The sequence below is a fragment of the Leptonotus elevatus genome, chromosome 6 (genome assembly GCF_054856555.1).
Source record: "Leptonotus elevatus isolate MCC_2025b chromosome 6, RoL_Lele_1.0, whole genome shotgun sequence".
Lineage (NCBI taxonomy): Eukaryota > Metazoa > Chordata > Actinopteri > Syngnathiformes > Syngnathidae > Leptonotus > Leptonotus elevatus.
The window spans coordinates 8,435,901-8,460,307 of record NC_141244.1 but is presented as its reverse complement, the minus strand read 5'-3'; the positions used below and the strand labels follow the sequence as shown (position 1 = coordinate 8,460,307).

Below are 24,407 nucleotides of genomic sequence, written 5' to 3'. Positions count from 1 at the left end.
TTTATAGTTAAATAAAAATTCAAAGTTTCATTTCTGAATTATATTGATAACATATAAACACAGGTAAGCAGTATAAAATGTAGGCTCTAAAGAGGAAGGTTGGACACATTTTTGCAGAGATCCAAATCCAAAATGAACAATGCGACTGAGGATGGTCACCTCTTTCTATCAATCTGTGGTGTCTCAAGAGTGGTCTGCTGGTTCATGGCTTTAATCCAGTAGATAAGCGCCTGGAAAACATATGCCACGTGTTTCAGCGAGCAGACATCCAGCACAGGAAGCACATCCGAGTGCTCATCATTGTGGGAGCGCATGAGTGACAAAGCATAGTTCAAGAAGTCGCCGCGTGCAGACATGCCCTGGCGAGCAGTCAATAGAGTTGCCGCTCTCCTGAAACAGAATGAGTGACAACATCTTTACTAGACCAATTGTGCAAAAGAAAAGGCTAACTCCTACTGACAGATTTGTATTCATGTATTTATACCTGCGGCCTTCTAGGGTGCGGAGGTTGGCCTCCTCCCGAGCAGTCATGCGTTCCCTCCGAGCTGAATGCTGAGAGGCATGCAGCGGGTGACTGGGGTGACCTGGGTCACCAGCAGATGACAAAGCTGAGCCATATCTCAACTGTGCCTCAGTGGAATCCATGATGGACACCATCCAGTTCCAGGTGGGAATCAACTTTTCCTCAACATAGTTCTGATTGAAGAACATTGGTCATTTAATATAGAGCAAAGCAAAACTTAAATATACAGCCACCTCCAAAAGAATTGGAACACCATGGTCAATTCCATTGTTTTTGTTGTATACTGTAAACTAAATTAACTTTAAGTGATAACATTTTACATTTGGTGGCATAACTTGCAATACAGTCCATTCCATAAAAATTGGCACCACTGCTTAAGATGTTTTAAAAGCCTTTAAGTCAACTTTTAATACAGGAGCATGAAAATTGTATCGCATATAGTACAGTATAAACACAGGATAGCAGTTTTACTTTATTTTCATCAATCTTTAATTATATATATTTTTACCTTTCTTTATTGCATGACTTGATTGACATGATTTTTCTCCATGTACATGGCTTTATTAAACACCAATACTTTTGGAGGTGAGTATATATACATATTTCCAGAATTGGTGGCATTGCTATAGTTCACCTGCAGGTTGACTGCATCCTGATAGGTGAGCTTCACGGAGGAAGGATACTGCGAGTAAACAAGGTGGTTGTACTTTGGAATCAAACTCATGAGATCCGAGATCTGTCTAATGACAATGCTGTAGGCCCGGGCTAGGCTACTGGCAGATGTCAGATAGCTGCTGGTGTTGCTGGCCTCCAGAGCGGCTGCCGCTGCAGCAGCACTGGAGCTGATTGCATTTGAGCGACGCAAGTTGGTTGGGTCGATATATATGAGTCCAGTGGAGCTCGCTGTTAAGAATGAGAGGTGTCCATATTAACATACACTATGTGGTATTACTCACACAAACCGTTACTGAAGAATATATTCATGCAAAAAAAGCCAACAAACAGCTACTGACCAGCTGATGTTGAGGAGCTGGGGGGAGCACTACCAGTAGCCCTTTGGCTGGGGGTATTTCTAACAGCCCACTGCATGGATCGAGGTGCCTGAGCTGCACTGTTGGCATGGGAAGCATTAGTTGTCCTCTCCAGAGGCTCGTCAAAGAGAAATGTCTCTTGATCAACATCATCGCTCTGACTGCTGCTGCTGTCTGAGTCACTGGAGTCATTGGACTGAGAGTCATCCTCTGAAAAGAAGGCAGGGACACTGCTGGCACCTTAAAAAAGAAAAAAGAAAAGAAAATACACAGAAGTTAGTGTTTTGTGTATTCATCTGCACTGTATTTGTATTTCAGTATTTTTTCAGGCAGGCACGGATGCATGTTCGGGAGTCACACAACTTCAAGACCCACTCCGATATGACAATGATAAAGTCAAAAGAGTATACTGTAAAAGTATCCTTAGTGACAGACGTTCTGTGACTGAAATTTGTATAACTTTGTGCTCCAGTTCAGAATGAGAAACATTAGTATACACATTGTAGAAAGCCAAAGGAAAAAAAAAAAAAAAAAATAGTACTCAAACATTTGGGAAGGCTAGAAGTTGATTAGAGTAGTGTTTGCCAACCTTTATTGAGCCACGGCCCCTATTTAACATAGAAATAATCTCACGGTAAACCACCAAATAAAATTACGGCTGAAAAGTGTATCATGTTTATAAGTATTTCATATCCGTCAATATAATTTAAGTTTTTTTTTTTTTAAGAGGTCATACAACTACGATAAAGTTAAAGTAACGGGTTAATATAAATATTAACGCCTTTAAATTTGATGGGAATTATTCAAAAATAAGAACCTGCAAAAAAAAGGCTGAATTAGGTAATTTTATTTTAAAATATAATATTTAACCATTTATAAGAGGTCATACAATTATGACAAAGTCAAATTAATTGGTTAAAGATTAACGCCTTGTTAAACAATATGCTCAGTAGGGACGGGCGAATAATCATCCGAATTCGAATCATAGAGAGTTATTTGGGTAATGGTCAGTGTATGGGTATATGCCACAGAGGAGGCGGGACTTCCGACTTCCTGGTTTTCACACATCAGCTTTGTTTCCGTTTCCTGTTCGCGACGCGTGGTCCACGTCCCAATTCGTGTGTTTCCGCCTTTGTGCCCCCTCTGTTGCGCGTTCCCGTCGACGAGTGCGAGCATGTAGTGTGTCTGTCTCAGTTGTCCGAAGCATTTCAGAGCGTTGAGACGCCCTGCGCAGGAGCGCGCGGTTGGGGGGCCGCAGGGGTGGGGGTGCAAGTGTTGGAACGCGGCCATCAGTGGCCGGAAACGACGCTGATGTGTAAAACCCGGAAGTCGGAAGTCCGTGGCATCTACCCCATTAGTAAAACAAATAATGAACACAAAAAATAGTAAAGGTCAGAAGGCGCTTGCAACAGTGAACAGTGTATGTTTTAAAAATTCTTTAAAAATTTAAAAACTTTTGACATCAACTTCCATAATCCATACTTGCGTAGGAACCTTGATGTATATTGAGTAAAGAGTTTGAGACTTCAAAGATGGGTGAACACTTATTTACAAAAAAAACCCCACAAAACAAACTAACAAGTGTTTCTACATGTGTAAAGAAAATGGCTATTTATAAAGTCATGTTAAAGTAAATAAAACCCAACCTGCTTCAGAGCCAGCTGTGGCTGCCGTGACAACACTCCTACGGCCACTAGCATTATCCTGATTGCTGTGGTTACTTTCACTGTCGCTCTCGGTTTCAGCCGCTGCGAGAAGATCAAGCTCCATGTCACTACCTAAAAACAATAACCACAGACAAAAAAAATACTTCATCTCTGTTAAGGGCAAGGTTTTAGCTTAAACTGTCAAAAATAAATAAAAACAGTCGCACCATCTTCATCATGCTCATCATGCTGCCCTTCTGCTTCAGCATTTTCCTCTCCCTGTTCTTCTTGATCATCATGATGGTCTTCCTCACCTGCTACTCCTTCAACTACTTCAACCTAAGAGATGAGCACAAAATAATTACACTGTGTTGCAAATTATTATGCATATAATGGAGTATTTAAGTAAGTTTATATCAACATATTTTTTTGTTCTGTGATGAGGCATTGTCCCGTCCTTTACAACCTATTTGTTTTATGTTAAACTGCTGTACATAAAAATTTGGATACTTTTGAGTTAATTTTGGGGGGGTTGGATTTTATGCTGCAAAAAACCCTTACATGCCAAAAAATTTACACATAAGTAATATGTTCTCAATTGCTTAAATAATACAGTAAAAATATGCTAAATATGAAAAAATAACAATACAAATAATAATAATTTAAACTTGCTATATCGTAAATATAATGTCAGACACTGCTTTAAGTATTTTGGAAATGGAACAAACATGCAGCATATGCTTATCCTCAGAGACAACATCATTCAAAGTAAAACATATTCAGTCCTCAGAGTCAATGTGTAGAGAAAAAAAATGGTTGCTCTGTTAACCTTGGCCTTGATTTAAAACACCCACCTCTTCCACATCAGCTGAAACAATGTCATCCTGTTCCTCATCTCTGCCTCTGACAGGCTGAGACTGGCTGCTATGCCGGGGTTGAGGGTTCCTAATGATATACGACGCAGTAGTCTGGCTGGAGCTGGAAAAATTGAAAATGCCTAATTAAAAATAGCTTTTTGTGGAATTACAGTACTGTATATAAGTATAGTCAACAATAGAAAAAAGAAAATGTATCTTGCTTTGCTTACAAATTCATTAGAGATACACATCGGGGAAAAAAAAATCAACACACTTGGTAGATTGATCGGGGGAAGGTCTCGGAGGAAGTGGTTCAACAGAAAACAGCTCCTCACTGCCCTGGACGGCATCAATACTTGTACTAGCCAAAGTAAATGGGGCTGTTGGTCTTGCGATGCCCATTCGCACTGGAACAATTAGCGACTCTGCCACATTGCAGAGCTCCTCTACAGCATAGGGTAGAAGAGCTTGGAAAACGCGACGACATTTACCGATGGGTTGTGGGATGAAGTTGCTGTAAGGAAGAAACAATTGGAGATGCAAAAATCAGAGCGACAATTCATTCTTAGCAACATTAACTAAACCAATATACAGTAAATCCCCCCTGCACGTACACACTGCGGGCATGACTTCACGTTCGCAGACACAGAGCGGGAAATTCAAACCCGAATCTAATCTGAAAACCATTGGCTAGAAGCTTGCAGGGGTACCCATTGTAAACCGCTATGGTGTTAATCTGCTCATTAGAAGATGTTTGAGTCATAAATGGTCAAATAAAAAGATTATATTATAAAGATATTTCTGGGCATATTGCTTTAAACACTTATGAAATGATATATAAGATACAATAATGATGAAAGAAATGTATACATAATATATTTCTTCTTTTGTATACCTGGGTGGCTTCATTAATGCTGTTTTTGCATGACCCATGTCAGGATCCCACTGCGCTAACATTACATTCCATACAGAAAGGCAAAATGCGGAAGTGATCAACAAGGCCAGCAGTTGTGCCGAGTCAACTGACAGAACACAAATGGCAACCAGCGGCTGACAAAACAGTAGTGACACTTTGATTGGCTGAATCAGTAATGTTGTCCCCCCCCCCCCGCGAAGCAGGTTTTTTTACTAAGTAAACTATTTATTTATTTTTTGCTTATATGTGGAAGTCTTACTTTTTCTTCTTGGATGAGGCCATCTCCACACTGAGGATTACAAATACTCTAGATACAGAGCGTAGAAATCTCCTCGTGACGTTGACTGCCTCCTCTCTTCGGCCAAGAGTGTACTTGTTCTGCAACTCCTTCACCAGTGTACCAAGTAAAGTGTCTATGAACTGACACAGGGAGAAGACTTTGTATAGTCGAATGACTCGGTAGAGATGTGAAAATAAATTTGGTTTCACAATATTCCAGGAGCAATAAGAATTAAGCATGGTGCTGAGTGGACTTACAGTGATGTCGGGAGCACACTTGACAATGAGGCAGTGGGTAAAACAGTCGAGGCGAATGGTGCCGCTCTGCTGATTCAAGTAGACCTGCTCTTCAGGAAGGAGATGGGCAATTCTGCTGCTAGCACTAAGACTAAAAACAACAAAAACAGGAAAATAAGTAGAGAATTAAATAAATGACATAATTAGTAGTGCTCTCTAGTGATTAAAATTTAACTAATTAATAGCACAATTTTCCGCAATTAATCAAATGTTTTTTACTTCTATTTTTCAAAAGCTTGTAACAGATATTTACTTGAGTAAAATCTTGGAATTCATGTAAAATCATCAAATACAAAAAAAAAGTATATTTAGCATCAAAGACTATTCTAATAGAATAGAATCCTTTTCCTGTAAAATACAACTGTTAAAGTGGAAGTCAACCTGAAAACATTTCTTGACAATGATGTGTTATATGTGACCTTACTAGTCAAAACATGACATTCTGATTAATATTTGGAATATGAGTTATAAAGCAAAATCCAGCTGTTTTTTATCCATCTCAGGGGGCGGCCATTCGGCCACTTGCTGTCAACTGAAGATGCCATCAATGTTGCTCAGGGCTCAGGCAACAACCAATCAGAGCTCACCTGTTTTCTGAAGCTGTGCTGTGATTGGTTGTTACCTGAGACCTGAACAACATTGATCTCATCTTCAGTTGACAGCAAGTGGAAAAATGGCTGTCTAGCAAGATGGATAAAACGGCTGGATTTTGCTGCTTTACTCATATTTCACTAACACAATATTAACCAGAATACCATATTTAGACTAGTAGGGCTGCATAGAACATATTGTCAAAAAAAATGGGGGTTGACCTTCCCTTTAAACATAACAATGACAAAGGACTCTTCTAGGTTTAATTGTGTTCACAAGCAGCACACTTCAGAAGGGTTGATTTGAGAGGCCCCGTGGAGGGAACTTGAGCAGGGTATTTTGCTCTAAGATGATACGGCAAAGATGTACAACTAATATGCTATTTGCTTTGCTAAGTGCACAAAGTATTTGAGATTTCTCCCACAAGCGTCAAGTAAAACTGAAAGTAAAAGTACCTATAATGGATATGTTTGTCCGTCTTCGCAGTGGCTAACTGGCTGCAGGTTATAGGCCGTAACAGGAAGTGAATAAAACTGAGTTAACAGAGTTTTTTTTTTTTTTACGCTTTAAAGAATTTAAATTAATCTCCAGAGTTAACACTTTAATTTTGACAGGCAAAATAATTAGTGAATGTCATGTGACCAAACTCGCAAAACAGGTGAGTTGTGACGTTAGCATGCTGAGCCCGTAGGTAATGTGACATCAATTTCAGTCACGACAAGGTATCAGTGCAGGGCAAAATGGCAGCCGCCATAAAAGAAAACTTCTTTAAAAAAAATGAAAATAAAATAAAAAATGCTTAATTTACATTCCACAAATGCAATATTATTCAGAATACCGTGTTTAGACCAGTGGGGGCACATAGAACATGTTGCAGAAAATACATTTCTTAACTTGACTTCTGCTTTAACTTGATTGCTCACTCATTGAGGCCAAAAGACACAAAATACTGTTATACTTCCCTGATTGTGACTTCAGTGCAATACTAATAATAAGTAAGGCTAACGCCGCACATTATAGATAGGAAACTCCTTTTTCCACACCATGTACCCAAAGGGTTTAAATATGTGAGTCGTGCAACCTCCTTTACCAAACAACCTACAGGTATTAGCAGTGTTGCACTGAGGAGATCATTTATTTTAAAGTTAAGCCACAAATTTCGATCGGGACGCGGATGCCACCTCACACTTTGTGCACGTGGGTTTTTCTTCGAGTCGACAGACAAGCACTTGGCAGACAAGGCTCACAAGAATTGTTGTTGTGACCCCAAAAGACACTTTTGTGCTCAAAATTTCCTCCTACGTGCTCGTAATTGTGGCAAAAATCTTAACAGCAGAGTGTAGCATCACCCTCCATCCCACAGAATGCCCTGCCATTTTTGATCGGGTTTTCTTCCAGATTTTTTTCTACTGAAAATTCTATCAATCTTATTTTCTATTGATATGGATCATATGTCTATCGCAGTACATACTGATGTTGATTTATTGCCCAGCCCTAAATTAGAAACAAATGTTTTCTTAATATCTTGCTGGAAGTGAATAGGCTTGTTACTTACGGGTCTTTATTCTCCTGAGAACCAAACATGATCATTGACTTGAGGGCATTCCAGTCCTGCAGAACCCTCTCCAGAGCCAATTGAGCAAAGCGGGGAGGCTCCAGGTCATGATCTGGCATATCAGAATCTTAAATGGGGAAAAGGAGACACTTTCATACTGCATTGATATAATGAAACTCAGGTAAAACAGAAGCTTATGGCGAGCCTACCATCTGCACTTGCTGCCTTGCGATTTCTATCCTCTCTGATGCGTGGTGGCCTGTACTGACAGTGCTCAACACTCTGCCTGGCAACAGTTTGCACTAGAAACAGTAGTATATGCTCACCCCTGAAGATGGAAATAATCAGAATCAGAAACATGGCTGTTTGCGAGCTAAACTGAACTGTGACATATTACAAAGATTTTTTTTTTTTTACATGTATGAGTAATTCATGTTTATTGGGGATGAATAACTTACCTGCTGTTTGGTGCTGTAACCAAGTTAGTGGTAGTGAGCAACCTGTAAAGCAAATCCAGGCGAGCAGCCTTTTGTCCAGCAATCAGTGTTTTACACTTGCATTTCTCCCAGCAGTCACAGTAAGCTGTGGGAGAGGTCCTTTTGAGCCTGTCATAGCAATACAATTTTATTAATCCGCATGTGGTGTAAATTGTAATCAGATTGATGTAGAGCCACACAACATGTAAGAACGCTACAAAGCTAAAAATAGCCATACTCAATACTAACTTGCAGTCGTGTCCTTTGTGACAGACTCTGGCACACTCCGTGCAGCAGCAAAGAGACTCAAGTAATCCGCATGTCCGACACTCAAAGATGTCCTAAATGTAAAGGGTGAGTCGGAGACAGCTTCTATTCAATATTAAAGTCATTCATTTATTTGTAGAGATGCTGTCCCTCGGGTTCAGTGAGAGGGCTGACCTGATTAATGTGCTCAGCTCCAGTCCAAGTGAAACTGCATGTGTCATTGCAGCAGAGGACATAAAGGGGTGAATCGTCGGGGTTTGTTCCCAGAGGGCAAATCATTTCCATGAAAACAGAGTCTGAATCCTCCTTCTCTGCAATGCCGGGGTCGCCTAATGTGCGTTTAAGACATTTATGCACACAAAACAAAAGAAATGTACGGGAATGGAAAAGTTACAGCATTTAGTGAGCAGAAAAATAAACCACTTCTCAATTTGTGCAGAATGCAGATGGTTCTTGTTTCTGCTATTTTTAGTTACACTATTGTTTTTATGATTGGTAGTAGGGTTTGTTGTCGCAGCAGATACTGTATAGTAGTAGTTATAGCTGTGTTGAGGGACAGACAAGAGAATAAATGCATTGTTTTTCATATGTATATTATACATGGTTTTGAAATGGGCGAGGAATCCAAAGCACCAACAATAAGACTTTCTAGTTTCATAAAGTTTCTAAAATAGCTTGTTATTATGAGTGAACAGGGTTCCTACAGGTTTCTTCAAGTTAAATTTAAGACTTTTTAAGAGTTATTTAAAGCTGCCCAATAGAGGAATTCGCCCAAAAATGTCTTTACAATATAGCCTTTTGATTTGCCCATTTATGACTCCAACATCCATCTAAATAGCATATGAACAAGTTAACCGCAGGAACTTTGGGGTAAATTTATGGGGCCAGCCCTCGTATGTGCACGTTTCCACTGCAGGAGCCTTCCCAAACGGGCCACATTTACAGGAACTTACGGGGACGAGCGGAGGTCCTACTCGAGGGTAGGTACTCTGCCGGCCCAATAAACTCCCGATCGGGCTTTAATGCTGATTGGCCCAATTTTTTTTTTAGTATGATGCATTCTCGGTTTAAGTCTCTTCCCCCCAAAAAAACCACTCTCTTAATAATCCTTTGCCTATTTTCGTTTCACTATTAGGCCTTTTCAAATTCTTTATCTAGACGCCGTCTCCACTCACTCAAACCATCCAGCCAAGTACATTAAAAAAAAAAAAAAAAAGTAGGGGAAAAAAACGGCAACCGCCACAAGTTTTTCTCATTCCGCGTTCTGATTTTTGCGGCGCCGTGCTTGGGTGACGTCACAGTAACTGACGCAAGGCGATTACGTGTCAATCGAAACTCGTGACTTGCGAGTCAGCCTTTTCAAATTCTTCATCTAAACGCCGTCTCCTCTCACTCAAACCATCCATCCACATAATAAAAAGCAGAGAAAAACAGCAACCAAACCTAAAGTTTTTCTCTTTCCTCGTTGTGATTTTTGGCGCGCGGTGCTTGGGTGATGTCACAGGAGAAACCGTCGCCGGGTGTTTACGTTTCGATCGAAACTCATGACATCGCGAAATGGGTTGTACTCCACATTGGAGAGAGAGAGAGTCACAAGCGAGCCGGCTGAGAGGACGGTTCCTGTGAAAGTCCCTATCCCGCTCCCCATACCCGAACGTCCTGCGGTGGAAACGCAGCTAATGGGTACTTTTGCAAGCCTCTGGCCAATAGTTTTTAGACTGGATTCGGGTTCGAATTCCCCACCCTCTGTCTGCGGATAAGACGCCATGTGCACTTTGAGTATTTTGGGCCACACGTGGCAGACAGTAACGATACGAAATTAAATTTTCTGAATTGGGCAGCTTTAAGATATAAAAGACCTTGCAGGATTAGAATGCAACAAGACTCTTTACGGGGTCTTTATCTCACCTTTAGCCATTTTTTGTGCTGCCTCCAAAACAGTAATGGCTGCTGGATAGGCCCTCCCACTGACTGCCAGCATGAAGGGGGTCATTCCACGTGCATCCCTTTAAAAGGAAAGGAAAACCACTTAATAAAACAATTTTCAAAAAGTTCAGATGAACTTAAAATCTGCTGAAGACAACAGGAACAGGAAGTATATTATGTTCATAAAGAGTTAAAGAACCATACTTGGCAGACAGTAGTTCACGCAGATGTGGCCTCAAAACAACACTGTCACACATCAGCTTCAGTATGAGGTGGGCATTGGCCTTCCTGTCTTTAGATTCAACAACAGATGGCTCTGTGGATGGTCCTGCTAATATTGAGGAGGGAAGAATACAAAATGAAAAGCGCAGCAACACAGAAGAAATGGATCTACGCTCCACAGTGTAGAATATTATTTTTTTGCATTAACTGATTTACTATCAGCCTAATTATATTATTTTGGTGCATTAGGCTTGTAGAAAGCTCTCATTACAAATTATTAAAACATTTCTCAACCCGACAAGTGCAAGTTTGGTCAAACATATCTACAAACTTTCGAAACTTCACTCCCATTGTATTTCCATATAAAGCAACATAGTAACCTGGTATGGTAGAGGTGCTCGGGCCCTGGCTGGTCCCGGTGGAGGCTGTTGTCAGTGAGCCCATAGGTGGTGCTAGAATGAAGTCAATATCACCTTCTGTTGAGATAAAATGGATATCATCATATCATCGTTAGCAAAACAATATATTTCAACTCATTGAGAATGTATTGGACCAACTCTCTAATGTTCCAAAGCAGAATAAAATGCAACTGCATGGTCTTGTACACTGTAAAATCGAGGTGGGTTATTATTGCAGAATAGTGTTGGGATGATAGGGAAAACAGATTTGATTTGAAATTCTTATCAAATGATTTTTATTGATTTCTGAATTTCAAAAAAGGGCGAAACTAATTTTCAAGCAATGCTATATCGCAGACTTCATAACGATACACCGTCTATGACTGGCCCAAGTGATGTCGTTATGAAGTAAAAAATGTCATGTAAATAAGCACATAATTTTGAATGTATGTAAGGTATGCGTGTTCTAAAAACGAATTAAAGCAAACTTTCATAAGCCAGGTTTTATGACACTCACCAGGGTCCATTGGTGGAGGATCAGGGACCCAACTTGGCGGGGCAATTGGCGGTGACACAGGGTCTTGGTGGTCACTGGAGGACGGGCCCGACTCATGGCGGCCAAGGCCGGCTGCTCTTAGAGAGCGCTGCATCATTTCTCTCAGTCGAAGCCTGAAGCCAATACATTAACATCATCATCACACAGGGCCAAATAGCTTTGAATTCCCCCCCCCCCTAAGTAGAATCACCATTTACCTGGAAATACTGCATTTTGTTTGAGTTATCGTTTATATTTACATATGTTTGATGATCTTAAACATTAAAGTGGGGAAGCTATGCAAAAAAAGGTCTAAATTTGAGAAGAGGGCAAATTCTTGCACACTATATCAGTGGTCCTCAACCCTGGTCCTCGGGGACCGGTATCCAGCCTGTTTTCCATGTCTCCCGCAGCCAACACAGGTGATTCATATCATCAGCTAATTAGCAAGCTCTGGAGAAGCCTGATAACGATTCTCACCTGTGTTGGCTGTAGGAGACATGGAAAACAGGCTGGATACCGGTCCCCGAGGACCAGGGTTGAGGACCACTGCACTATATCAAATGAAAAAGTCAATTTAGCACTTACCCTCTGCTACTGGAGGAGCCAGTCCTATTTCTAGAGCTGTTGCTGGAGACCACAGAGATAGCATTTGCAATAGCTTCTACAGCAGATAAGCGCTCAGCAAATGTGTTCCGCTCCGACCTTTCAGCTTCTGAAAATAATAATGGTTATTTAGCATTCGTACGTGCACTGAGGCAGAAGAAAGCAGGCCATTCAAATAGTGGCAAGTTGACTCAAAAGAACAAAAATCCTTGGAAAATGTTCTAATCATAAATGCTTCCAAATGCCACACTACGACATCTTAAATAGTGATCAGCTGTTTCCATGCTGCCTATTTTCTTTTTGTCTCACCTCCCCGACGACCGGTGCTCTTGGCGGCAGCACACGATGATCGGTCGGTGTCAGCCTTGTAGTGTGGCCACTCGCACGGTACAAGACGGAACAAATTTATCTGGTAAACTGACATAGCGACAGCCGAAAAACATGTCATGTAGTTTGAGCTCGCCATTAAAGGGAATATTAAAATATGCACTCTCGAATGCAACCAGGTGAAAAAAATGAACAAGAAATAAAATAAAAACAACAACCATCATGGGCAGCAGCATGAAGTAAAACTATTTTCGTTGCTCAAATGCCAAATCTAACGGATCACAGACAACTGTGTGCTAGCAAGAACATTATACACCATAAAAAGTTTGCTACAACACAAACGCACACACTAACATTGCAACACTTGTCGTTTTACTAAATTTACATAAAACTGCACATCCCAGATATGCGCCGGAAAGCATTCTTCTGAATGAATTAACGAATGTTGATTTATGTGGCCATATACACTGACAAAGCGTCAAGTGTTGCAATTTTGGTGTATTTGTTGCAAATAATTTTGTTGACAGCGGTTCAGAGCATGGATAGAGGATAAATGAATTAAGTTCTTGATAGCAGACGTTTGTCTGTGCAGAAACAGTTGGTACAAAGATGGAGTTTCACTTTGCGATGCGACCGTCATTCTTTGCCGCCAGTCCTGAGTTACCACTGGTCTTTTAAAGGGGAACTAAACTGCAAAATGTTTAAAAGTACATTGTAATGTGTAGGTGGCACGTGCCACTACTCAAAATACGCGACTCCAATTAATACTGCGTTTGTGGAATAATATTTTAACCAATCAATAAGTTAATCAATCAATGTAAGGTGGTGGCCATGTTGGGAATATATATATATATATATATATATATATATATATATATATATATATATATATATATATATATAAATAAATTTGGGAATACATACTACTTTTTAAAATATAAAATCTCATATAATCCCTGGAATGCCTTCACATACTCCAATTTGTGAACCACTGCAATATAACATACACAGACTACTATATTTAGGATACCTTCAATGATATTTAAGATCCAGCAGGTGTCAGTATTGAGCAATACAATGAAAAAGTACGGACACAATCAATAGTTTGCCCACTGTGCCCCAAGGCTTCATGAGGTCTCATCTACCCATCACTCACGGGCAACAACTGTGTACCAACGAAAACTTTATTCAACAACAATTTTTAGGACATTGCGCACCAACGCCATGGCACTTTACTGCGCTGTTTTGTTACTGACGTAACCCTTGTTGGCATAGGACTGGCTCGTTAAGCATAGCTAATAGTGATACTTGTGATCATTTGTTTTCATTTCTTTCTATGCCAGTCTTTTAAAATGCGTATTCACATGAAAACAGTCAGTGGCCCTACAAAAGTTTGGGGGCTGTTGCCTTCACTTAAAAAAATAAAATTTATGTTGGGCATTGTTGTTATGTATCAATATTTGTGTAATTGATTTCTTCTTTGAAATATTAATATCCATTTATGCAAATGCAACACCTTGATTTTATATAGTCATTGAGACTACACTAAAGCTACAGTAAATATGAAATAATCTCTAAAACCTAACATAATATCATGATAAACAGGATCAGAAATTTCTGACAGGGCCACCACAAATTGGCTCAGCCTTAAAGGCTTAATGTCAGACGGTGATAGGGTTAATACCAACTTCAATGGTGCTTGGAGCTTGCACTGTTTGGTAACTCAAGAAAAATGTTGGGGTTTTTTCTCCTCAAAAAGTAGGGACTGTAAAGATGCAAGGAGTCTGCCCAACAGTGGCAATATGTAGACTTGTTGGCATGATTTCTTAGTTTAAAAACAAAACAAAACATTGAATAAGAAGGAAATGGCGAAAACATGACATTCTAACAAATTTGATTACCTAAAAATGGCATCCGCCCATAGGCGAAGAGGATGTTTTAAATAATTTTTCGGGGGGCCGCATCTTATAAAGTAGATATGCTCATTTAAAATATAAGAGGGTTTTTAAATCTTCCACTAGGCGTGATCGGAAAAGTTGAAGATACCGAGGCTAACTGCAATTTTCATCCACAACTAGCTTATGTTCATCTTGAACCTGCACAAATGAATAAATGGAGTGCACTAATATAGCCATAAGACTGTTGTCTTGTTGGTCTGACATTTTGCTGCTCAACAGAGTTTTATAGTCTGGTGACAGGCGCAGATGGGTGGGTCAAAAGTAATCTGTAAATTGGCCAATTAGAAGACAAGGCCCCAAAAGCGTGAATAGCAATTAATCGACCTCAAGTATTAAACACCGATACAGGGTATGAAAGTTGACTTGTCGGCATACGCTGAACACACCAGGCTTACCCTCCTCCTCTTTGGTTTCCTTGTTACTAACAGGGAAGCAGACAGAAACAGCAGCATGCAGAATGTTGCGGTTTCCATCACAACGGTGGCTAAGAAGTGCACTGAGGGCATGGCTCCCCTGATCCAATAGAAATGCTTGTTCAAGGTTCACCAGATACTGCCGACACGCTTCATAGTCACAGCGCAAAACATGCTGCATCAGCGTCTGTTTCTAAATAAGATAGAGAGACGTTTATCACACACATGGATGGCAGAATTCTTAAACACTGTGTAAAGTATAGCTAGCTTCTATTAAAACTAAATACAGCTAAATGTGAAATAACATTTACCTCAACAGCCATAATGATAATAGCAGCTTTCTTTTTAATGGTGGAGTTAGAGGGGAGATTGGCAAGAGAGTGCACTCCCATTCCCAGACTATTTATTGGTGGCAGATCTAGCCAATCAGGATCTCGAATTCCACCCATGCAGTCTTTGGCCATTGGGTAAATTGTACCATTTCCATCTCGAAGAATGATTGGAGATTCCTACAGGAAGAATGATTTCACATTATCAATATATCATGCCATGTACTCAAATTTTAAAAGCCATGTCACCCATTCAGTAAATGATCTCACCTGTCCCGCAGTAAAGATGGCCACATTACGCTCATTCTGACCTAGGAAAGCCATGTTGCTAGTTGGGAAGTTATTCTCCTGCTCAGCTTTGCCAGTGGCCAAGTCAAAGATACAGTACCTAACCCAGTTACCAGTTTTCAACACTGCATGGACTCCTGCAAGATGGCAATATGTTACTGCAAGGCATTTTTCAGTTGTAGCATCTAAACATTTTACACAAATTTATTTATATGGATGCAAGTACATGTACGAATGACAAACCTTTGGAATCAACATTAACGGCCAGGATCTCTGCTTTTTCTGGGATACAGAGCTTTTTGGGTGTGCGCTGAAAACAGTCAGGGACCTTTGGAGTTCCCCCAGTTTTGACCACCTGCCCAGACAAACCAAATGAACAAGTACTCCAATCAACTTTGAATGAGATACATATGTGAGTATCAGAAGAATTTTACTTATTTTTATTTTTTTACTTACCTGCAGCTCATCTATTCTAAGAAGCCTACAATCCTGAAGCAGTAAAGAGGGGTCTGAGTCTGGGGGGGCAGTGGTGCTCTGGTTGTTCATGCTGCTCGCTGTCCCCGGAAACTTTACTGCCACATATGCACCATCCACTTTCAGCACCTAGGCACCAAGAGAAAATTAAAAGGAGCTTTCATTGTATGGAAACATGGATAGCCCACAGACAAGTGATCCCTTAAGGTGCGTGATATTACAGTGCATCATGAAAAGTATTCACACTACAGCAGTGAAACAAAAGGTGCTGTATAAACTGTCTCTGCTAAACAAGGTGGCACCAAAAGTATTTGCCAAAAGAAAGAAGAAGAAATGGAAAAAAATTGCCATGGCAACTAATGTGTGACATTTCACTAGTTTAGCATGAAGCATCTGCCAATTTTTTTTTATTTTTTACTATGTATACCATTTTAAACAAAAAAGAAAAACTTGTTCATAGAAGCAGAAGTTTGGAATACAAAAGGCATTGAATATCTGAAGGTATGGATACTTTGACTCCTTATTGCTGCTAAACAAAAACGTTTCATTTCTGAAACTTTTATGTTTTAGAAAACGTGAGATTATATTTAATGAAAAATTAAATTTCAAATTGTTACGGTCATGTGAGCCATCAAGGTTAAATTATAGGTCAAAAGGTCAAGCAACTAAAATATAAAAATCTTTAAAAAATGCAGATTTGGAATCCTTGTTCCTTGAATCCTTTCCAACAATACATGTGAAGATTGACCCATCCGTTCCTGAGATATAAGGGTTCAAAGGAAGATGGCCACACCCCTTTTTGCCAAAAATGTCAAAATTCTCCCAAACCCTTGCTCCAACTGACCTAAAATTCTAGATTTAGTGTTGTGCCATATCTGCTTGGAACCAATAGGGCGATCTGGCATGAAACAACCCTGCTACATAAAATGCACGGATAAATGCTTTGAATACCTTCCAGATGCACACTGTTTTGTGCAAACGATCTAGACATAACATTTTCAGTACTGACCTTTCCCACAGGGACGTTTTTAACATCCTCCACAAACACCACCTCTCGAAGAGGCCACTGCTCCTCATTCACTTTTTCCTCCTCCTTGGGGGCTGCGGTGGAGCGCCTTCGCTCTGTAAAATTTACACCATAACATTACTGCGTGCAGCATATTTAAACCGGATTTACCAGTATTAATGGAGGAAATTTTTTAACGATGAGTAATTATGCAATGACTGACTAGTAATGTTAATTAGATACAATGTCCCGGTATATTTTATGTTTCTGAATGGCTCATACATAATAAAAACAATGCAGAATAAGATCTGCAAAGAGCCAACTGTGCATTTGGAAAACAAGATGCTGACGAAAGCCTGTGCACCATCTGTTTCAAAGTCATTGGGGTTAATGAGAGCAGTGAGTGAGGAACTGGTACTGAGGCTGGAAGCCAGGGAGAAAATCCAAAGCATGACAGCTCGCAAAAAGTAGAGGTTAAGAGGGAGAGATATACTGTATGGAAGTGAAGCACTGCTAGCAATGGAGGAGGTATCACTGCATGTAGAAGCTGGGGAAGGGGGAGGGCCCATCTCAGTCTTCACCAACTCCGGCTTGTTTTCTGTCCTAATGGGTATAATAAGAGTTGGATTAATTGGATCTAGAGGATTTATTGTATTCATATAATTATCAGGCACACACGAGTCAAGAGTTTATTGGATGAAACATGGGAGATACAGTGAAACTGACTTAGTTTCTTGGGTTTTAGTTGTCTTCTCCATGTTCTTTAGGCTCTCTGGTGAGCGCAGCTGAAACCTGCAGCTGTCATTCATGTTCCACACAGACTCCAATAAGACACCAACTTTGGGAATCCCCGCGTTAACTGAAAAGGCCACTGCCCCAGCATGGTAGAGAGGGTTATTCCTCAGGCATACCTAAGGAAATAGATTTTTTTTTAATAAAAAATCTCAGGTCCAACAATCAGTATAATAAAGCAAGCACTCCAGTTTCAGTTCAGGGATTTGCACCATTTTTGGCACTTCCACCATTGTCGAAAAAATAATCTATGAATTGTAACACTTATTAGCATGTGTTTGATGGGGTTATAACCAGATGTACAGTCCCCAAAGGGTGGAGAGCTAGATATGTGGCGGTTTATTGACTGGTTGTCTGTAAATACAGGCAATCAACAATACCGTGAACTTAGTGTGAAAAGAACACAAAATGTACATTTTCTCAAATAAAGTGTGCCTTGCCTTGTGAACTAGGTTTACTGTACCAAATTGAATCATCTCAAGGTAAAGACAGCTAATAGGTTTCTAGAATAAGCAACAATCATTTAACAACATTCTATGGGGACAAACAAACGATCTTACTTGGGTTCCCACTGTGATGTTGGGTATTGAGGAAATGCCAGCACTAGACTTTGGCTTTTTATTCTTGGCTCTGGCTTTTTCAAGCATTTTTTTCCGTTGACTAAAAGGCACCACACCCCTGCAAACAGATGACAGACCACCGGTATTTATGCCTTTCTTTCATTTCATTTTCATCAGGAAAACCATAAGGACATTTTAAAAGAATATCAGCTATACATGTAGGTGTCACATTGGAGTCTCAATGTGTTTGTCTCCAAATAAATGGGACCATAATGGTTTACTAATACGCGTACAACTATGGACAGATTGGATTTAGGGCTGCAGCTCTCTAATATGTTGTAATTCTGATATCATACTGAAAATTCTATTTTTTTCCCGTTTGGTTGGCTGAAGTGAATACAGAATGTAAAACACATTTTACGTCATAATTAACGACCACATGATTTTTATTTTTGTATAATCAATGTACAGAGCAGCAAAATATAGTTTCTTCTCTGGAAACCTTAGTAAGTGAGATTTTTTGGCATGTGATGTTAGTACCACAGTCGCAATTTTGCCGACTAAAACAGCACTTTTGACTAAGCCTTGATTAGTTAAAAACTGATTTGTAGGAACTGCAACTGTGTCAGGCTGAAACTGTCAAAGTGTCTAAGGGTTTGCCTTGCTAACATCACATGACCAACCCCAAAAACAGGTGAGCCATGACATTCAGCAAGGTGAGCCCATGGCCACTTCGACATCAATTTCAGTCAACAGTGGGTGACATTGCTACATAAAATGTCAATTAATTAATCAATCGAAAATTAATTGTTTGACAGCTCTAGTTTAGACTAGTGGGGGCACATAGAACATATTGCTGCAAAGAAAATCATCTGACTTGGCTTCGGCTTTAATGTGACTGTACAGGTATATTAAAGTGTAAGCTATACTTCTTACCACCAGTAGAGGCTGTTCTCCAACTGTGCACAAGTGTAGAGTGCACAGCAGTAGATGGACACCATTCGCTCTCCCTGAAGTTCAGGGAAGGCTTGTGCAGTGTGCTCCAGCTTGGCAGCTACTGTGCTTAGTGTGTCGTCAACCCAAGTTGCCACCTATACAACAGACAAAAAATATGATTTAGGAAATACATGCGCGCAACTGTGATAAGTGTGTAATTGAACACCTTAAAACACACATTATGCCCAAATGGTAAAAGGCTACATAGATATATACCTTGTTGGTCTCTGTTGATACAGTGGCTCTGATACTATTAGCTGACAATAAGGTGATCCTCTCGTTGGCCAACCCCAAGAAAGTCACACGTGGATGATGAATGGAAGGATTCTGATGGGACAAATGACCATATTGAGTAGGGATGCAAGATATGTATCGGAGCGATAATTATCGGCCCGATATTTGGAGAAAATGTTGTCAATTATAACAGTCAGATATTGCAAAATTAGACCAGAATTGAAAGCCGCTTCAAATAGACTAACTTTGGTCTGGTTACTGTTGATTTAAGAGTCTAAGCCGCCCCTGCATGACGCAGGAGTTAATAAGGCGCAAATTCACAAGTATCAGTGAGCCATTTGTCAACACGGTTTTAGTTTTCCAGGGGTCTAGGCTATGACCACTATGTGGTGACTGAGAAAAATTTACAACCAGCCGAAGTCTCCTCGACACTAAAAACAATATTTATAATAATTATTGAAACTGGATTAAAAAAAATCATGAGCACACTCCCACAGTGAGTGGCATTTTTAATCTTTTGTTTTTATTTTGGTCCTTGAAAATATGTTCACATGAAAGTGGCCAGTAGCACTAGAATGTTTGAGGTGCTGTTTGTGTGTGCACATTTACAGTATGTGTGCGCAATGTGTATTGTTGAAACGTCACTGCTAAGTAAATACATTTTTTTTGTGATTTATTCTTTGAAGCATTCATATTAGATACTATATATATAATATACACTGTATAAAATACTACTGTATATTAAGTATAAAAAATATGTACTTATCTGAAAATGTCTTCTAAATTTGACAGACAGCAGAAACGACTTAATAACTTCACCCGAGACCAGACCAGACCAGACCAGACCGTCAGCCCCCCCCCCCCCCAAAAAATAATTTAATTGTTAAACCTGGGCATTCCTGTAGGGTTCCGGTTCACTCCATTTCCACTGATAAAGTTCTCCTTTGGAGCTGACAGCCACCAACTCAGAGAACATGGCTCCAATGCTGACAAACTTCACGCCATCCTGAAGCAAAAATCAGATGTTTCAATTTGAGGAAAAGCCATTACATTAGGGCCCATCCACACAGAAACATTTTTACCAACTCTATAAAGAAACAGTGTTTCATGACCTCAAATTTGAAATTCTTTTCAAAAACCTCTTACAATGGGTAAATCTCAAAATGCCTTCAGGTGTCTCTGTGCAGACAGCCAATAAGCAGTTTTGTTAAACTATGAAGTCACCAATACTATGCGACACACGCACAAAATTTTATATCCTAATAACAGTAATATCCCTAAATGGTATTTTTCTTTAAAACAACATGAAATTAATGGTTATTTTCCTCATATATTTTTTTCTCTCCATAAAACATTAAATATGAAAAATAAATAAAAAGAATGGCTAAGAATTAAAAGAAACAACAAAGTGCTTATGATTGATTTAACCAGTCATAGTGTTAATAAATGAACAGTTTTAGAGGGCAGGGAAGTTTAATCGCTTCTTTGGTCTAAACACTAGGGTAGACATTTTTCCATCATACTACGAAATCATTAAATCGCACAACACTGGGGCAGCACCCACTCCTGTTAGAAAATGAAGACAGTATTCAAACACGCTATCTAAATTCAACATAATTACATAAAACCAAACATTAATACCAATGCTCTAGCTACTACAAACATTGAATATGGGTGTTTTACCTGCAACTCTCCAGATTTTCTCAATAACGAAAAAAAAATACTGCTTCGGGTGAGTGTGTCCCCGTTTAAAAGTTGGCGTACTTTAAACTAAATGATTTCAATTCCAAGGATTATACCAGTGAGTTAATTCTAAAAAGGGTTTCTGTGCCCGGGGAAACGCCCTTTTATCCCAAAAAGTTGGAATTTCTGTGATCCAGTGGTAAGAACTTGATTGAAAGGCTTTACTTTAACAAGAACATTTTGACTAGGGGTGTCGCGATATACATAACTTTTTTTACTTCCGATCCGATACCCATATTGCAGCCAAGAGTACTGCTGGTTCTCCATTAAAGCCTCCACTGCACACACGCATTTAGTGCTGCCACTATCGAATCTTTGTACTATCGATTATTCCATCGAATAATCGACTAATCACATATTGTGTAACAATACTTAACCATATTTACAAATTCATTTGCTGAAATAAATGACGCTTGTGGCAAAAATGTTTGTGAGCTGTGCACACATTCCCGGGACTATTCAAGTGAATGGGTCTATTCAATTAAATGAGAATGAGTGCCGACTTTCAATTATCCCCATTTTTGTTTTTATTGTAGACTACATTCTCTTTCTGTAGCAACCCGTGTGTTCCTTGACTGACACTGTGCAGCAATATTGAAAGATGGGGCTAGCTCGGCTAGCTCTCATTCATTTTAATGCATCCGAAGTGGACCCATTCACATGAATAGATCCGGTGACATGGTGGTGACGCTGCCCGGGTGCAAAGTGCATCATAGCAGCAGAAAGCGTACAACGCATCTACTGTATAACGCATCTACTGTATATCCATTCCGCCACAGGAAATGCTCACTTTGCACACAGTGCAAGTTGCACCGTCTCCACTTTACATATTAAAGATGATAATAACCTATTATCATCTACTTCCAAATAACTTAGCGCTATTTCGTTGCTTAGCCACGCAGCTTGATGGCATTATGCACATAGTGTCACTGTAGCAAAGTGATGCCATGCCGCACGCTGTGCGGAAAAATTAAGTATCACTCTGTGCCACCGCGCAACTCCAGATTTAATAAAAACGTACCAAAAAACAAACAAACTCATATATTTATCTGATTCCTGATCGGGAGACAACGTCCGATTCCAATCGAGTCAGCAACCACGTGATCGGGCCCAATTTTCGATCACGTGATCAGATCGGGTCATCTCTATGTACTACACCAGTGGTCCTCAACCCTGGTCCTCGGGGACCGGTATCCAGCCTGTTTTCCATGTCTCCTACAGCCAACACAGGTGGGAATCGTTATCAGGCTTCTCCAGAGCTTGCTAATTAGCTGATGATATGAATCACCTGTGTTGGCTGCGGGAGACATGGAAAACAGGTTGGATACCAGTCCCCGAGGACCAGGGTTGAAGACCACTGTACTACACTACGACAGAGTTTTTTTGTGTGTGTGTGGACAGGAATATTTCCTAAACTACTCCATTTATTAGTTTATTTTTCAAAAACAACTAAAGAAAAAAAGTGTTTGGTTTCTGTGTGGACAGGGCCTTGCTCTAGTGCATGTTACAGGCACAGGACAAATAGCTGCGTGTGCTTGTCCTACCTTGTCAGGCCACCATTGAAGCTCCTCTCCCAGGGAAACAGGGCTCTGAACTGGGATGTTCTTCTTGTCCAAGCAGGGTTCTCCATCACGGCTAGTGGATCCTCTCTCTGTATCGAATGAGGCCCCGTCCAGCCACCGGCGCTCACGTAATCTCAACACAGACTCACGCTCGCGCAACAGCTCAGAATCGCGCTCTAAGGGAAGAAGGAGAACTGGTATGCAATAAGGTCACACCAGTGGAATAAAAGTAAGCCACTCTCTGGGAAAGACCCGTCAACATACTTTTAAGTATAGAAAACTACAAGATTCTTTCGAATCACTATTGCAAATCAAAATTGCAGTGCTAGGTATTGGGTTGAAGTCTTAATAATAGTTATAGGTGAGTCATTTTACAAGCTCTTATGTTAAAATGCAAGTAGATAAGAAAGTGGATTGACAGAGAAACCATGCAATAGGGTGAGAGTGGATTCGGCAGTTTGTTTGTTTTTCTAAGCATAAACTTGATAGCCTTAAATATTTCTTGCAAAGACAGGTGCGCATAGCGGGCCTTTCTCAGAGAGCTCGTATTTTGTACTACAGCCATGCACCATATAACACCAACCACGGATAGATTTCACCACCAGACATTCATATTACAAACCCAGATGAATCGGCGGAAGGTTATATAATTAAGCTCAGGCCATTTAAAAATAAACAATTCAGCTAAAGCCATTTTATTAGTTTTGCATTACGGGATTGGTCAGTATGGATTTAATTATATCACAATTATTTTTAGGCGATATGATATTCATAGTTATGACTAAATTTGAAAATGCTGCAGTGATTTCAGCTTGCAAGCAGCAGCATTAATTATGTGTCATATTTTGGCAAAACATGTCTCAGTATCTGCTTTATAACAATATGTAGACATGAAAATGTAAACAATTGACTGTGTAATACAAGCTAGGATGTGGAAGGAAAAAAGGTGAGAGCACAACTCTGTACTATAGGTAAATCTGAAATATTGTCAACCACCAACCAAGCCCCACAGTGAAAAGCTAAGACGCAAATAACTGAAACCCGCCCCAGTAAAACATATAACACACTATGGTACCAACTTATGGTATCGTAGGACACTACAGAACGCGTACAAAAAAGGTGAATAGGTGAGTTTTTCAGTTAATATCTCAGGAAATATTGCTCAAAGGAAAAAAATGAAAAAGATAAAACTGTGAATTTGTAAATAGCAAATTGGGAATAGGTTAGAGTTCACTGCACACTTAAAAAAAAAAAGTTTCATTTGGTTATCCCTTTATGCCATTGTATTTTATAAATGTAGTATTTTGTCAGAATGAATGAATTATCGAAGTTTCACTTTTGAGAATTTGAAAAAGTCAATCTGCTGCAGACCATGTTGCTACAAGTGTGTATATTCATTCTGTAAAATGCAATATAAGCACTCTGCCTACAATGCAAAGTATCCCGTCTGTATTATTGTGGAAGCACGGCAAAAAGTATATACAACAGTTGTTTACAAATCACACATCTCCTTATATGCAATGGTTGACTTGCTCACCAGCTAGGCAACTTTGCTTACATTTTGTACCATGTCAAATATTTTTTTCTTGTGGACCCAGCC

The 24,407-nt window shown here is 39.8% G+C and overlaps 1 protein-coding gene across 13 annotated transcripts in view; it reads right to left on the bottom strand.

Moving 5' to 3' along the window:
* Window positions 1–24,407, bottom strand: part of ubr5 (ubiquitin protein ligase E3 component n-recognin 5) — a 46,446-nt gene that overhangs the window by 12,041 nt on the left and 9,998 nt on the right. For 5 of the 13 annotated variants that reach the window (XM_086077816.1, XM_086077819.1, XM_086077822.1 and 2 more), the window contains exons 9-42: window positions 22,790–23,001; window positions 20,392–20,508; window positions 19,485–19,595; window positions 19,209–19,363; window positions 18,273–18,390; window positions 17,647–17,831; window positions 17,414–17,523; window positions 16,924–17,036; window positions 15,897–16,043; window positions 15,684–15,795; window positions 15,423–15,577; window positions 15,135–15,332; window positions 14,806–15,016; window positions 12,435–12,542; window positions 12,108–12,234; window positions 11,502–11,653; window positions 10,967–11,062; window positions 10,569–10,695; window positions 10,347–10,444; window positions 8,613–8,767; window positions 8,421–8,512; window positions 8,154–8,300; window positions 7,905–8,023; window positions 7,696–7,822; window positions 5,511–5,640; window positions 5,233–5,393; window positions 4,332–4,571; window positions 4,055–4,178; window positions 3,428–3,539; window positions 3,201–3,332; window positions 1,537–1,794; window positions 1,158–1,426; window positions 485–696; window positions 160–390 (exon numbers count right to left, since the gene is read on the bottom strand). In XM_086077816.1, coding sequence (XP_085933942.1) covers window positions 160–390; window positions 485–696; window positions 1,158–1,426; window positions 1,537–1,794; window positions 3,201–3,332; window positions 3,428–3,539; window positions 4,055–4,178; window positions 4,332–4,571; window positions 5,233–5,393; window positions 5,511–5,640; window positions 7,696–7,822; window positions 7,905–8,023; window positions 8,154–8,300; window positions 8,421–8,512; window positions 8,613–8,767; window positions 10,347–10,444; window positions 10,569–10,695; window positions 10,967–11,062; window positions 11,502–11,653; window positions 12,108–12,234; window positions 12,435–12,542; window positions 14,806–15,016; window positions 15,135–15,332; window positions 15,423–15,577; window positions 15,684–15,795; window positions 15,897–16,043; window positions 16,924–17,036; window positions 17,414–17,523; window positions 17,647–17,831; window positions 18,273–18,390; window positions 19,209–19,363; window positions 19,485–19,595; window positions 20,392–20,508; window positions 22,790–23,001 — 5,161 coding nt within the window. The remainder of the gene's footprint in view (window positions 1–159; window positions 391–484; window positions 697–1,157; window positions 1,427–1,536; window positions 1,795–3,200; window positions 3,333–3,427; window positions 3,540–4,054; window positions 4,179–4,331; window positions 4,572–5,232; window positions 5,394–5,510; window positions 5,641–7,695; window positions 7,823–7,904; window positions 8,024–8,153; window positions 8,301–8,420; window positions 8,513–8,612; window positions 8,768–10,346; window positions 10,445–10,568; window positions 10,696–10,966; window positions 11,063–11,501; window positions 11,654–12,107; window positions 12,235–12,434; window positions 12,543–14,805; window positions 15,017–15,134; window positions 15,333–15,422; window positions 15,578–15,683; window positions 15,796–15,896; window positions 16,044–16,923; window positions 17,037–17,413; window positions 17,524–17,646; window positions 17,832–18,272; window positions 18,391–19,208; window positions 19,364–19,484; window positions 19,596–20,391; window positions 20,509–22,789; window positions 23,002–24,407) is intronic. The other 8 variants (XM_086077828.1, XM_086077826.1, XM_086077827.1 and 5 more) reach the window with 4 other exon arrangements.